This window comes from Apteryx rowi, unplaced genomic scaffold (assembly GCF_003343035.1).
Source record: "Apteryx rowi isolate R43461 unplaced genomic scaffold, aptRow1 scaffold_424, whole genome shotgun sequence".
In the NCBI taxonomy this organism is placed as follows: Eukaryota; Metazoa; Chordata; class Aves; order Apterygiformes; family Apterygidae; genus Apteryx; species Apteryx rowi.
In genome coordinates, this window is record NW_020450677.1 from 588,957 (window position 1) to 601,516 (window position 12,560).

At 34.4% G+C, this 12,560-nt stretch overlaps 1 protein-coding gene across 1 annotated transcript in view; it reads right to left on the bottom strand.

Annotated features, from left to right (window-relative positions):
- The window catches only part of RYR3 (ryanodine receptor 3), a 267,401-nt gene that overhangs the window by 86,708 nt on the left and 168,133 nt on the right, over positions 1-12,560 (bottom strand). Inside the window, exons 46-53 of the mRNA XM_026076056.1 lie at positions 11,384-11,504; positions 7,864-8,033; positions 6,975-7,195; positions 5,306-5,396; positions 3,643-3,783; positions 2,617-2,780; positions 1,568-1,646; positions 151-240 (exon numbers count right to left, since the gene is read on the bottom strand). Coding sequence (XP_025931841.1) covers positions 151-240; positions 1,568-1,646; positions 2,617-2,780; positions 3,643-3,783; positions 5,306-5,396; positions 6,975-7,195; positions 7,864-8,033; positions 11,384-11,504 — 1,077 coding nt within the window. The remainder of the gene's footprint in view (positions 1-150; positions 241-1,567; positions 1,647-2,616; positions 2,781-3,642; positions 3,784-5,305; positions 5,397-6,974; positions 7,196-7,863; positions 8,034-11,383; positions 11,505-12,560) is intronic.

Below are 12,560 nucleotides of genomic sequence, written 5' to 3' on the forward strand. Positions count from 1 at the left end.
CACTTCAATGTACAGATCTTGCTATTCTTAACTAAAAGAAGTATAGTATGCCTCTCTTCTGTGTGTACTGTATATTTGAAATGGATTAACAAAAAAATGTACACAAATCAAGTTACTTTGTATTAATGCAGTTGAAATTTCCTCTATTACCTTTTCAGTTAAAGTTTTGAAAGGTCTTATTAATGGATGAGTCTTCATATTTTCATCCAATGAAACACCATATTTCCATCCGCTATTAGTCTGAAAAAATTAAATATACTTAAATATGGAAAGAGATATATAACATAGATGAGTAACTGCAAATCAACCAGTTTAGTTTGTCAGACTGAATTGCAAATCTATTCTAACATCCTACTCTGGCCACAGAAATTTCTATTTAAAGAGCATGTATTCATCTGTGCATACATCAGAACAAAATATGGTCCAGACACTGATTAGATTCTGCATACAAGTACTAGGTCTCATGCAACCAGTTCTGAACCTACTACGCACTGGTCCCTTTCAAACCGACTGCCTTAAGATGGTACTGGCTAAGGTAAAAAAAAGATGAGTCTCTATTCTCTGGGATACTAGTGCTCACAGGTAAGTCAGCAATACAGAATCCTTTGCCTTAAACAATATTAATTGAAATTTGTTTTGAGATTAATGTGAGTATATTTACCTATACACACCTATCTCTATTTTTCCCTATAGATTTACACAACATAGACGGACACAATAACAGAATTGTTTAATAAATTAGTTATCCCTCCCCTCAACTTTTTTCCTTGAATGAAAGTGAGGTTTAAAATTCATGCTTGAACTGAATGTGTTACTTATATCCAAAGGTCTACCTTTTTAACACTTGCAACATACTTAGTAAAAACTGCAACAACTTCTTCAAAATTCATTTTTGCTCAAATTTAACTCTAAAATGTTGATTAACATTAAACTTTTTTTGCAAAGTGTAACATTAAAAACCTCTACTAAATGTTTCATTTTAACATTTAAAAAGGTATTACAAATTACTAAATATATACATTATTGTCTTACACCTCAGTTGAAGTGATGAAAAAGACACACAAGAAAAAGACAGTGCACATGGAGACTCACAGGGGAAATCAATACATAACAGACTTCTTAAATCTAAAAAGGAACAAAAACTCTATCTACATTTTTTGAAATAGTAAAGGAGATTAGACTTCCTAAGTCCTCTCTTAGATCACAGACCTGCTGCAGTAAAATTGATTCTATGACTTCCAGTCAACAAACACCATTGCCAAGGCAAATTGCAGCTAAGAAATATCTATTCCTACTTATAAAACATAACAACCCCCAACTCCCCAAAATACACACAAATCTTGGCCCTAATAAATCCTTGACACTGTTAAAAAGTGATAAATTTCAAAGAACTTTCTTGAGAAAAAGGTTTCTCCCACATATCCCCGAAGAAATATCCAGACATTAATGGACACTCTGGACATGTGTCTATCGGTTAGATAAACTGGACAGATTTTTTCAGTATTTAACTTCAGGTATTATTTAGTTGTCCTTTGCTAACAGCTGTCAGTCTTAAAATAATTCTTACCTTATCAAAGGCCCATTTATCATGGGAATGTTCGGCATACTTGCTTACAATATACTCCAACTTTTCGGGAAGTACAAGGCTGTAATCAAATGAGAATATAGTCTTTCAATCATAATTTACTGCAGTCTGATCTATGAACAAAATGGCAATATAATACAGCATTAATCAAAATGCTTCATTTCCAGATGGTAGGAAGACATTTTGCCTCTGTAATTACATTTACATTTAGAAGAAATAAAACAAAGTACAGCTCTAATGACATTTACTGAGAACCTTCAAGTATATAATAGGGACGCTTTTTAACAACTGAAATCACAKGAAATAAAGCTGCTTCACCATGACACACAGGTATTTATCTTGGTAGTTCTCAATGCAGGATAATACTAGCATAGATGCTTCATATTGCATAATTGTAAGTGGTGGGGAGGCGAGAGTTTAATATTAATAATCAACCAGTGATCCTCATTTTCTGAATACAAAACTATCCTATTTTTTACATGAATTGCACAAGTATTAGTAGGAAGTCTATGTCTCTATTAAAACATCTCACATGATCTGCTTATTTTGCCATATCAGGTTGCTAACGATCAGTTCTAAAAACTAAGTGAAGATTTTGTCAAAACCTGGCAATAGGCTAGCTGAATCACTTACTAGATTTTAATGATCTTGAATCATTTATCATCCCTGTATTACTCTCTAAATAATGACAAAGTAACAAATATGTATTATCGATATATATATCCAAAATATTTGAACTCACCCATTAGGTAATACCATACATAATAAATACATAATCCACTACTCTGCGGGTATAATGTGGGAATACTTAACATTGATATAGCACTTAGAACACTAAGTTTTTTATCTGCTAAACAGGCTATGCTGCGGTGCACTATCTGGCAGCAGGAAGCAAGACACTACTTGTAAAAGGTACTAATATCATAAAAAAGTCAGTCACCAACCAACTGTCCCTACAAAGTAGAAAAAAGTGTTAATAAGGAATAATATTAAAAATATTTAAAGAAATCACTATGATAGATATTACTCACTTTGCTGTGCTGACAGGTTTGGGATCAAAATTTCCTTCTGGATCCACTGAAGTCTGCTTTTCCAAAGTTGATCTAATTCGTGTATCTAAATAATCAGGAGGCAAGGCACCAGCTATAGCACTTAGACAAGGCAAGGCCATTCGAAAGAGCTCTGGATCATACTTCTGCAGGAGAGATAGGAACTGGTTGGAAAGTCCAATAGAAAAACATGCAAAATGTTAGTGAAAACAAAGCAGCAACATGCAGAAATATTAGAAGATGCAAATGGACAACAAAGCACATGTAAAAACTAAGCATATAGCAAAATTATTGTTGTATGATATTTACTTTTCTTGGTATTAATGTGATATGGTTTGCAAGACTACTCAAATTAGCATAAGAGTATGCTAACACTTGTGTAAGTATATACAAAACATGTATAAGCCTGATTTTTGAGTCCAATACAGTCCAAAAAGTATTTACTTAGTAAGGTATTCCTCATATCAGAAAGATAACTTCTCCTTAATCAAGAAAAAAGTGCACTTTGGAACAGTAACACAGGAATATGTTTCTTTATAGGAATGTTGCATCATAGTTCTTGAGCTAGGCAATGATCAGCAAACTAACAAAATGCAAGTTCTGTTACAGTGCTTACAACAGTAATTTGATAAGCATATGTAAGTGTCTCTTAAAATTAATGCTATTTTATGTCAGTAAGAATTATTTCAAGAAGTGTAGTAGAGCAAAGGTAAAAGAGAGAATGTTAACTTTCGTTAGTGCATCAAGCAATCTGCCCCATTACTAGAGGAAGGTATAAGGTTATACCGAGACAAAAATTTCACATTTCATTAGTTTGGAGAGAATCCTTCAAGATTCACCATTCAATCTTTCATTAGAATGTTACTTCACTGGAAGTATTCACTATCATACCTCCCATATTATGTGAAAGAATTGCTGAAACAGATACTTTCTGCACTTGGCACCACAAATTATTATAGTAATGCTTTTATAGTCACCTTGAATTGTAACGTAAATTACAGTCATTACCTTATGAGACAAGGAATCAAATATTCCCCAGAAAAGTTTTTCAGTTAAATGTAATTCTTCTTCTGCTGCAATTCCGTAACTTCCCATTCCTGAAGGCAGGCAATAATATTTCCAGCACTGCTCATAGTGATTTGTCAGAAGCTAGATTTTCCAGAAAATAAAAGTGTGTAAAATTCTGGTACTTAACAACATAACATACTGGTTAGAGAAAGTCTAAATGGCTAGCATTTATTTAAACATTTATATGAGTATTATTATTTACTTCCATTTCTTTGTTGCTAAGGGCCAATAAACTTTGTTTTCTTTTTCCCCACTTTTATTTTTGAGATAACAGTAGTGCCTGAGCTTTGAAAGTGTAAAGCCTGTGCTATAAGCCATTGCTGCTACTGTGAGATTCTCAGTGACCACAATGAATAGGAAAATCATAAAACTTCAGGTTTGTCACCATTTGAGTACAGATTAGCCCAAAGGATAAAAAAATATAGACAATGAAATAAAGCATATGGGTATGAAACTGGACACGATAGATTCTGGTAAGAAGTTTTACAAATTCAAAATTACTATACTTCTGTCAATTGTAGCTTATGGCCTCAATATAATTCAAAACATTGCAAAACACAGTTACAGTACACCCTTTTCAAATTAGCAATGTCTGGTCATCTGTGGAAAAATCTATGGAAAGAACTATTGCACAGACAATCTTTAACATACCAGTTAAAGGACTAGCATATACAATTATTGGTGCACTTTCAGCACCAGTTCAAACTTTTACCAATTTCTTCTTTGGAACTCAAAATTCCTGACCCAAGGAAAATTCAAAAACTTCACTCGGCATCAGACAAAATCCTTACATTTTAAATTTTCCTGCAATTTTGCTGAGGAATAAAAAAAGAAAATCAAAAAACTCACCCCACCCCAAAGGCACCCAACAACAACGCTTGTGCTATAAAATTGATGATGCCCCAGAAGATATCTGTGGATTTGGCAGCTGCGCTTTAGAGGGCTACAGTATTTCCACTCTGCCATAAAATGACTAGCCTGCTGACCTAAGATCTGGCCTGTTTCTCCCAACAAGAACATTGCTCAGGAGGCAAACTTGACAGGTAAATTCTAAATAACTGTATTTATTTTCTCACAATTATCATCCTCTGATTGCAGAACAGAAAGATGGGTAAGACTTCAATTCAAGATTGCTCAAAATTTTCCCCTTAAATACATTTTCCTCCTGGATAATAGACAGTGAGTTCTTTTCCCTGTATCAAATTCCCTGAATCACTTCTTTTAAAAGTTATTGCTGGTCTATGCATCCTACCAAGAGCTATTATAAAACATACAGCAGAGGAAGAAAGATCAAGATAATGCTAACATTTAATCTGCTTCTTTCAATACTACTTCTGCTGAAGCAGTGAAAAAGTTAACAGTTCACTGAACACAATCACACAATCAACTTACAATATACTGCTACCATAAGGCAACATCTCAGAATGCCTTTAATCATTATATTCAAGCCTAAAGCCTTATAAAACCATAAAATTAGTTTAAATTTAGAAGTCATTTCACGTTGCTTTACCCTGCCCCGTTCTGTTTTTAAAAACATGACAATGACAGATCATTGTGGACTAAGTTTTATGCTGAATATGTATATATAAAGTACAGCACTTACCTTGAGAGGCATTTTACAGTATTCATTGAGCAGGGGTACATCAAAAACTAGCCTTCTCAACAGCTGTTGTAGCATAGAGGGGCGTAAGTGGCTGTAAAAAAAAAAAAAAAAAAAGTGTTCTTGTTAGTAACATTCATACATTCCAGTGAAATTGTAATATAAATTGAAATCAATTTGCCTACTGGAATTCAAATCACTCATTAAAAGTATATGGAAAAACACTGTTATGTGCACAGAAAAAACAAGCTGTAGACTAAATATCCTCAGGTACATAAAAACAACAGAAAAGAAACTCTAGACCTTGATTAAATTTGAGCTTAAGGAATCTTACTATGCCTCACCTATATATAGGAGGATATAAATGCAAGGAAAGTGAACATTTGGACTCTCTTATATACATACAGCACATATGATTGTGCCATATGATGACATAAGCAAGGGTGCTGGATTTTTTTAGAATTCTTCCAGGTGGTTCAAGTATGTTGCAGGGGCAATCTAAGCTAAATAAACAGAATATTGTCCTAAAAGAATGGTATCCGATATGAAACTAAAAAGCAGCAAAATACTTCTGATTGACACTGGTCTAGGGAATACATTATGATTATTAATGTAAGAAATAAATCTCAAATGGGAGACTGAACAAATTACCTAACATCTTTTCTAGCTATTTAATTTCAGTGATCTAGATCCTCCAAATCAATGTAAAAAACCTCTTTCATATCTTCCTCTCAGTCATCTCTTTTTCAGGCTGAAGATTCCTGGTCTGCTAAAGCTGGTCCAAGGTAGGGAAACCATTCCTTATGTTGATCATTCTTGTTGTGCTTGCGTTAATCTTTTCCAGTTCTACTATATTCTCTTTTCGGTAGGGGGCCAGAGCTATGCACAAACTGAAAATATACACTGCATTCCTTTTTAACAGTCTACTTGCACAGACAAGTAGTATGAGACATGAGATATGGCCTCAGTTTTATGCTTTCTGGCTTCATATACTGCATGCATTCAATGTTTGTTCTGAATTCCCAACTATACTCATAAACAGTCTTCCAAACTGGAGAGCCCTGGAAGCTCCTACCCCAAATGCCTTACTGATTGTTAACAGAAATGCATAGCTCCCTTCCATGGGCTGCTACCCTTATCACTTAGAGATGACAAAGACCAAGAATTACAGTTCTGTTGGCAAATCTACGTTTCAATTTCTGACATGATTTCAATGCTCACATTCCAGTTTTGGGATTTTTGGAGGGGTGGTTTAGGTTTTGTTTGGCTTTTTTTTTTTTTTTTTTAAACTAAGGCCAAGGTTCTTCAAACCACAGTCAAAAATACAGACAAATCAATCCCTTACATCCCCAACATACACTCACAGTCAGAATCAAAACATTTTCAGTAGTTAATGAGGTTTTGTTATTAAAATAATCAGAATTTATGCTGTACCATCAAAAAGTTCTTACCTATACAACAGCTTGCATAATGTAGCATATGTAATGAAAAGAGAAAACTATTTACTCTTGGGGAAAAAAAATACCTGTCATACACTCTGGTTATTTATTGCATACAAGAATAAGATACTCCTGTTCTACATGATACACAAAAAATACATTATTAAAATATGTATGGTTATTTCCATTTACTGGACAAAATAAATGAATTTGCACACAGGTATCATACTTACTGGCAAATAGCAAGCAGGCACTCTTCAATAGTGTCTCTTTGTGCTTTTGTAAGGGACCGTCCCTTGGATAACCTATATATTGTGTGAAGCATGGAGTCAACCAGAGAGGCGTGATGCTCCGTTCCAGAAAAGAGGGGAGCACATCTTTTGAGTAATGGAAACACAGCCGAGCAAATATATCTATTTAGTGCAAGAGCTGCCTCTGTAGTGCTTAGAGAAACCTGTATGAAGTAGCACATAATTGTTAGTATCATATGGAATAAAGGTTACTAAGAATGAAATCTGTAAAATATAATAATGACATATTCCTGACGTCTCTTTAGTGGTTGGGTACCAACATAGTATCTCCAGCACCTGCATGAGGACAACAACTAATTTTTTAGAACATGAGAAAATCCACATCATCCAGTTATTTCATCAAAACAGATTTCTTGCCTCACTGCATTCTAAACTGATAGAAGCAATAAAGAGAAGAGGCAGCTTGTTCTTTAAATACGTTAGCAAAATCACAAAGCATTAGGCAGCACTTTTCATCTAATTTCTTCATACCTACACGTTACGTGAATTTTTAGTGTAATTCTTGGAAGCACACATGAAATAAAAGTAACCATTAAACCTATTACAGTAAACATACTTTATACTTACTGTATAATTAATGTATGCCTGTACTAAAAGTCTTAAAATTACATTACACTGCTGCTTCATAAAGTGGTACTGAATATGATCAAACTTAAGCACTATAAACGAAAACGTAATTTCGCTATTATTGTTTGTGTACATAGTGAGGATTTTTTCTTTTAATGCTGTTTGGACTTGAAGTTCTAGTTTTTACTCTTACAGAGCTACTGTATCCAACCACTGCACCTAATCTCCGTAGCAAAATACTTACTGTATCCAGAGAGGCAGAGGCTCTTAAATCTGGTAAAAATCCAACTTCCAGTAAGTGAAGGAGAAAGCTTTGGTCCTTAATACCATAGACACGGTCCAAGAAGAGCACCATGGGTGCTTTATGATCAGGACAGAAATTTGCAGACATGTCTGGCTCATTCACTGTGCCGTCTACGTAAATACATACAGCAATTTTTAATAGTAGATAACTGACATAATGAGAAACACCGAGACAATGAAAGACACTATAATTAGATTTCATGTGTAAAATCACATGTTCAATGAAAAAGATATTCTTGTTCAGTTTTCTTGTTTGCTGAAAAAGAATGTGCAGTATTTATTATTTCAAAAACTTTATTATTTGCAATTTATTTAATAGAATTTAAATCTTTCACTTTTAAACGAAAATTTAAGAATGATTAGTTAAAGTATTCTACTTGTTTCATTACCATTACAGAGAATGCTTACCTGGTAAAATTAAATTAAGGGAAAAATCTTACTGCAAATGTTAAGATATAGCATAACTGTGAAGTTTCAGAAGGTTAAGAATTCTAACATTTGTCTCATGTAAAGTACACTAGAAAGAACATACAATCTAAAGGGAACGCATCTTTTTTGAGTTAGAGATGTTAAAGAAGAATAGTACTATATAGAAGGTCAATTCTAAATTTCTAACAGATACCAGTTGTCATTTAAAATAAATGAAGATATTACTTTGGCAGGAGAAGCACAATTCTGAAGAAACCAGAATTACTAATATTTTATGCTTTAGAAAAACAATTTTTTTTTCCGAAGGAAGATACACTATTTAAAAAGAAAGGAAGTAGACAACTCACTCAATTTATAATAAAGATGAAATCCACTAGAGTCAAGCTCATTGCTTCAGAATAYAGAAAACATACTAAGATCTATATTATCATTCTCTATAGAGATGATGAACAATTACTGAAAAGTTTTACTCTTGGTTCGTTTTTTGTAACTAAAAAAGTGTTTTTCTAGTTTTAATCCAGTTCCAACAGTACAAGTCTTCAAATCTCCCCCTCTTCCCCCCAAATCACATGCAGCAATTTGCTGCATTTTTTTTTTTTTTTTTTTTTTGTTGCAGATCTACTCAGCAGAGAGGAGAAGGATTCTGGCCGAATATAACACAACCACATGGGACAGAACAAGGCCTTCCCTTACAGGAGGTCACCCTGACAACTCTGAATGCTAAGGAATAACAATAGCAAAACTCCCACTCCCACCAAGGTATTCCTACCATTAAGCATTCTTGTGCTTAATGAAACCACCTTAGCTTTGAAATATTCCTTTAAATATAAGCATAAGTAAGAATGTATTTTTAATTAAAAGCACTTACTCTAAATCATGGCAAACATACAGAGCATGGAGTCCTGCACTTACTTCAAATTCTACACATACTTTATGCATACACACAAATAAAACTTCTATTTGCATAAAACAAGATTTTTAGATAGAAGTGACATCATTTTTAAGCCAAGTTTTAAAGCGTACAAGTCCCTGAAGTAGCAGATTTCAGAGTTAAATATACATTTAACAGAACAATAACACAGAGTTTAACTGGCTGTGTATCAGGTAGACCACATCTCTAACTGTAAAGGTGGAATAGGCAATTCTTGTGGAACGGGAAGGACAATAGGAGGAGAGGAAAGTGATAAAGTTATTTTGCCCTAGAAGAAAATGACACATTGGTAGTTTATAGCCTGTGGAACATGGAGAAGTTAGTAGGAAAGATGGAGGTCATGTGCATTAAAACTTCACCCTCTGTTGAGTTTATGCATTATAGAAAATTCTAGTTTGAAGTGCCACCCTGGAAATTGTTTTGCGGAAATAAGTCCACCTTGGATAACCACATTGACTGCTTCTAGGAAAGAACTGACAATCAACTAACAAGCAAGAACACTATCATCAAGACCCCTTTCGATTGTAAAATGGGGAATGTTTTCAGACAAGACAAGCATGTATCGAAATAGGCTGCACCCTAATCAAAAAGAAGCCAGGCTTCTGTGATTGAACATTAGAGGTCAGAGTGGAATATTTTTCCTAGAAACTGGAGAAAAGACAACAGGTGTGGAAGAGTACCTGCTTCAGATCAGCACAGTCCCAAAGGGGATGTGGCTAGCTTTCAATTCCTCTGAAAAGGTCAGGAAGAAAATAAACAGTGTAGTTACAAGAAACAGGAAAGGCAGATAAGACCAATTAAAATGCCATGGGCATTTGCAATCAAGCAAGGACATACAGGAATCTATACTGAGTCATCAGTGACCTGAAGAAGGAAGTGAACAACGAAGCCTCAAAGTCTGCATATAGTACTAAGCTCTTCTGCATGGTTAAATAGTTAACAAAACTGAGTGAGTGGGCAAAGTAGTGACAGCTGAGCATCAACTGAGCCGATGGCAGACAAATCTAAGATAATGCATCCACAGAAAAATAAGCCATGCCTACATGCTTATACTGAGCTTGGTACTGACATTACAACTCAGGAAAGAGATCCTAAAGTAATCATTGAAATTCTGTGAAACAGAAGCTCAGTGTGTAGCAGTGATCAAATAAGCCAACAGGATACTGGGCATCATCAGGAAGGGTATTCAGAACAAGACAGAGGACACTGTTTTGCTGCTATATAAAATATAAAGTTCACACATAAAACAAACTATTGCGTGCCTGCATCTTGAGTACATTCTGCTCACATCTTACGCACCTTGCGTAGCTCTGTGTTCCACATCTCAGGATGACAGAACAGACTTAGAAAAGTTACACAGATGGGCAACTAAAATGATTAAGGCAATGGAGCAGTAACCTTACTGAAGGGACTAAAAAAAGCTGAAAGTATTCAATATGGCAAAATGAGGAGTGAGAAAGAATATAACTGAGATTTAGAAAATCATTAAAGTAGCTGATAAGGTGAACAAAGAACTGCTATTCACCAAATCCCACAACACTACAATTTGAGGGTGCTCATTAAAACTAGTAGGAGATCAGTTTAAAAAGAGATAGTACTTTTTAATATAGCAAATAGTGAAGTTCTGGAATTTACTGCCACAGGAGCGGTTACAGACAGTATCACAAAGGGATTGGATAAATTCTTGGACAACAGGTCCAGAAACATATACTAACAGGCAGGGAGGTACCCTCTAACATCTCTAAACAAATGACTGTGGGTGTTGTGAAAGTACAAATGAATAGATGCCAGGCTTACATGTTCTACCTATACACATAGCCTCCCCTACAGCCACTCTGGTAGACAGAGTACTGAGATAGATGGGCCTTTAGTCTGATGCAGTAAGGTCTTATGTTCTTAGATTCTCTGCTCCACAGAAGCAAGTCTGTTTTCTACTAGAGCGGGTCTAATTGATGCATATCATCATTAAAATCTGAAGAATGGTTTTCTACTCATACCCAATTCCAATAAAACTACTGTTTCTATTTCACACCTGAAAGCTTGCGTTCCAAAAGCTTTTTAATAAAAAGATCAATTGATCTAATAAAAATATTGAGGTTACCTTTGTTGACTGTTGACAGCTTTAGTGGTATACTTATAATCCCAACCAAGTCTTCAGTTGGCACTAGAGATCGAAGGATTGATCTGATTCGAATAGCTTCACCTTTTCCACTTTGAATAAGCTGTTAGAAAAAGTTTATCAATTAAGAAATTTAGTACTGAGTGACATCAGAAAAATTTCCTCAAAATACTGATATTAATATATTTTTTGTGTGTTTGAAACACTGTACTGCTTGGAAAAAAAGTACACGAATTCAATTTATCACAGCACTCTAATGGAGTAGCTGATTTTCAGCTGATCCTACTTTTTCATCCATGCTAATTTTGATATCATATCAGTACTTTCAGGATATTATAAACTCTCAATAAAAAAACAACAACAACAAAAAACCCCACATGGATAAGACTCCTAAGCACCAACAAGATAGTGATGAAACTGAAAATTTCCCAAAGATTCATGTTACTTATAGAACCTACAGTGCAAGGTTTTGAGCTTGCCTCTCTATACTATAGATAGATACAAACCTGTTTGCGTTATCTACACATTTTTCTCTTATATTTATGCAGTGAAGATTTCAAAATGCATAAACTATAATCAGGTGACCAATTCTTTTTAACCTTTAGCAGAAATTAGGCATCCATTCTCCGTGTCTCTGAAAATCTCTTCCAGTAATTTTCTTAACTTGCAACTACTATCACTACATAAAGCTTTACAGATAGTAAAGTTAATAGCTTTGGTAGTAACATACATGGGAAACTACAAGATACACAAATACTGCATCTTCAGCTGGATAGACACTACTAAAGAATTTTAAATATAGACAAGCAAAAGTCACTCTAAGTAAAAGCAAGTCTTGCATGTGACTTTTATAGGTACTACAGTCAAAATAGTTATTTTATATCCTTTTCCATATATCCATGTGGTGTTAATACCACACTTCAACAGATGCACAAGAAAGATAAGCTCTGCATCACATTCTATGAAGATTTTTATGCCTACCTACAAAACAGTATAGGAAAAATTTCAGAAAATTCACTGGACATGAAAAATGTGCAACACTAGTAGTTCATTTTTATTTTGATCCCACAGTCATATAAAAATTTCCAAAATTTTACATAAATTGCAAAGTATACAAGAAAGCAAAAGTCAGTGATTCTTTATAAACAGCTTGCAGGGA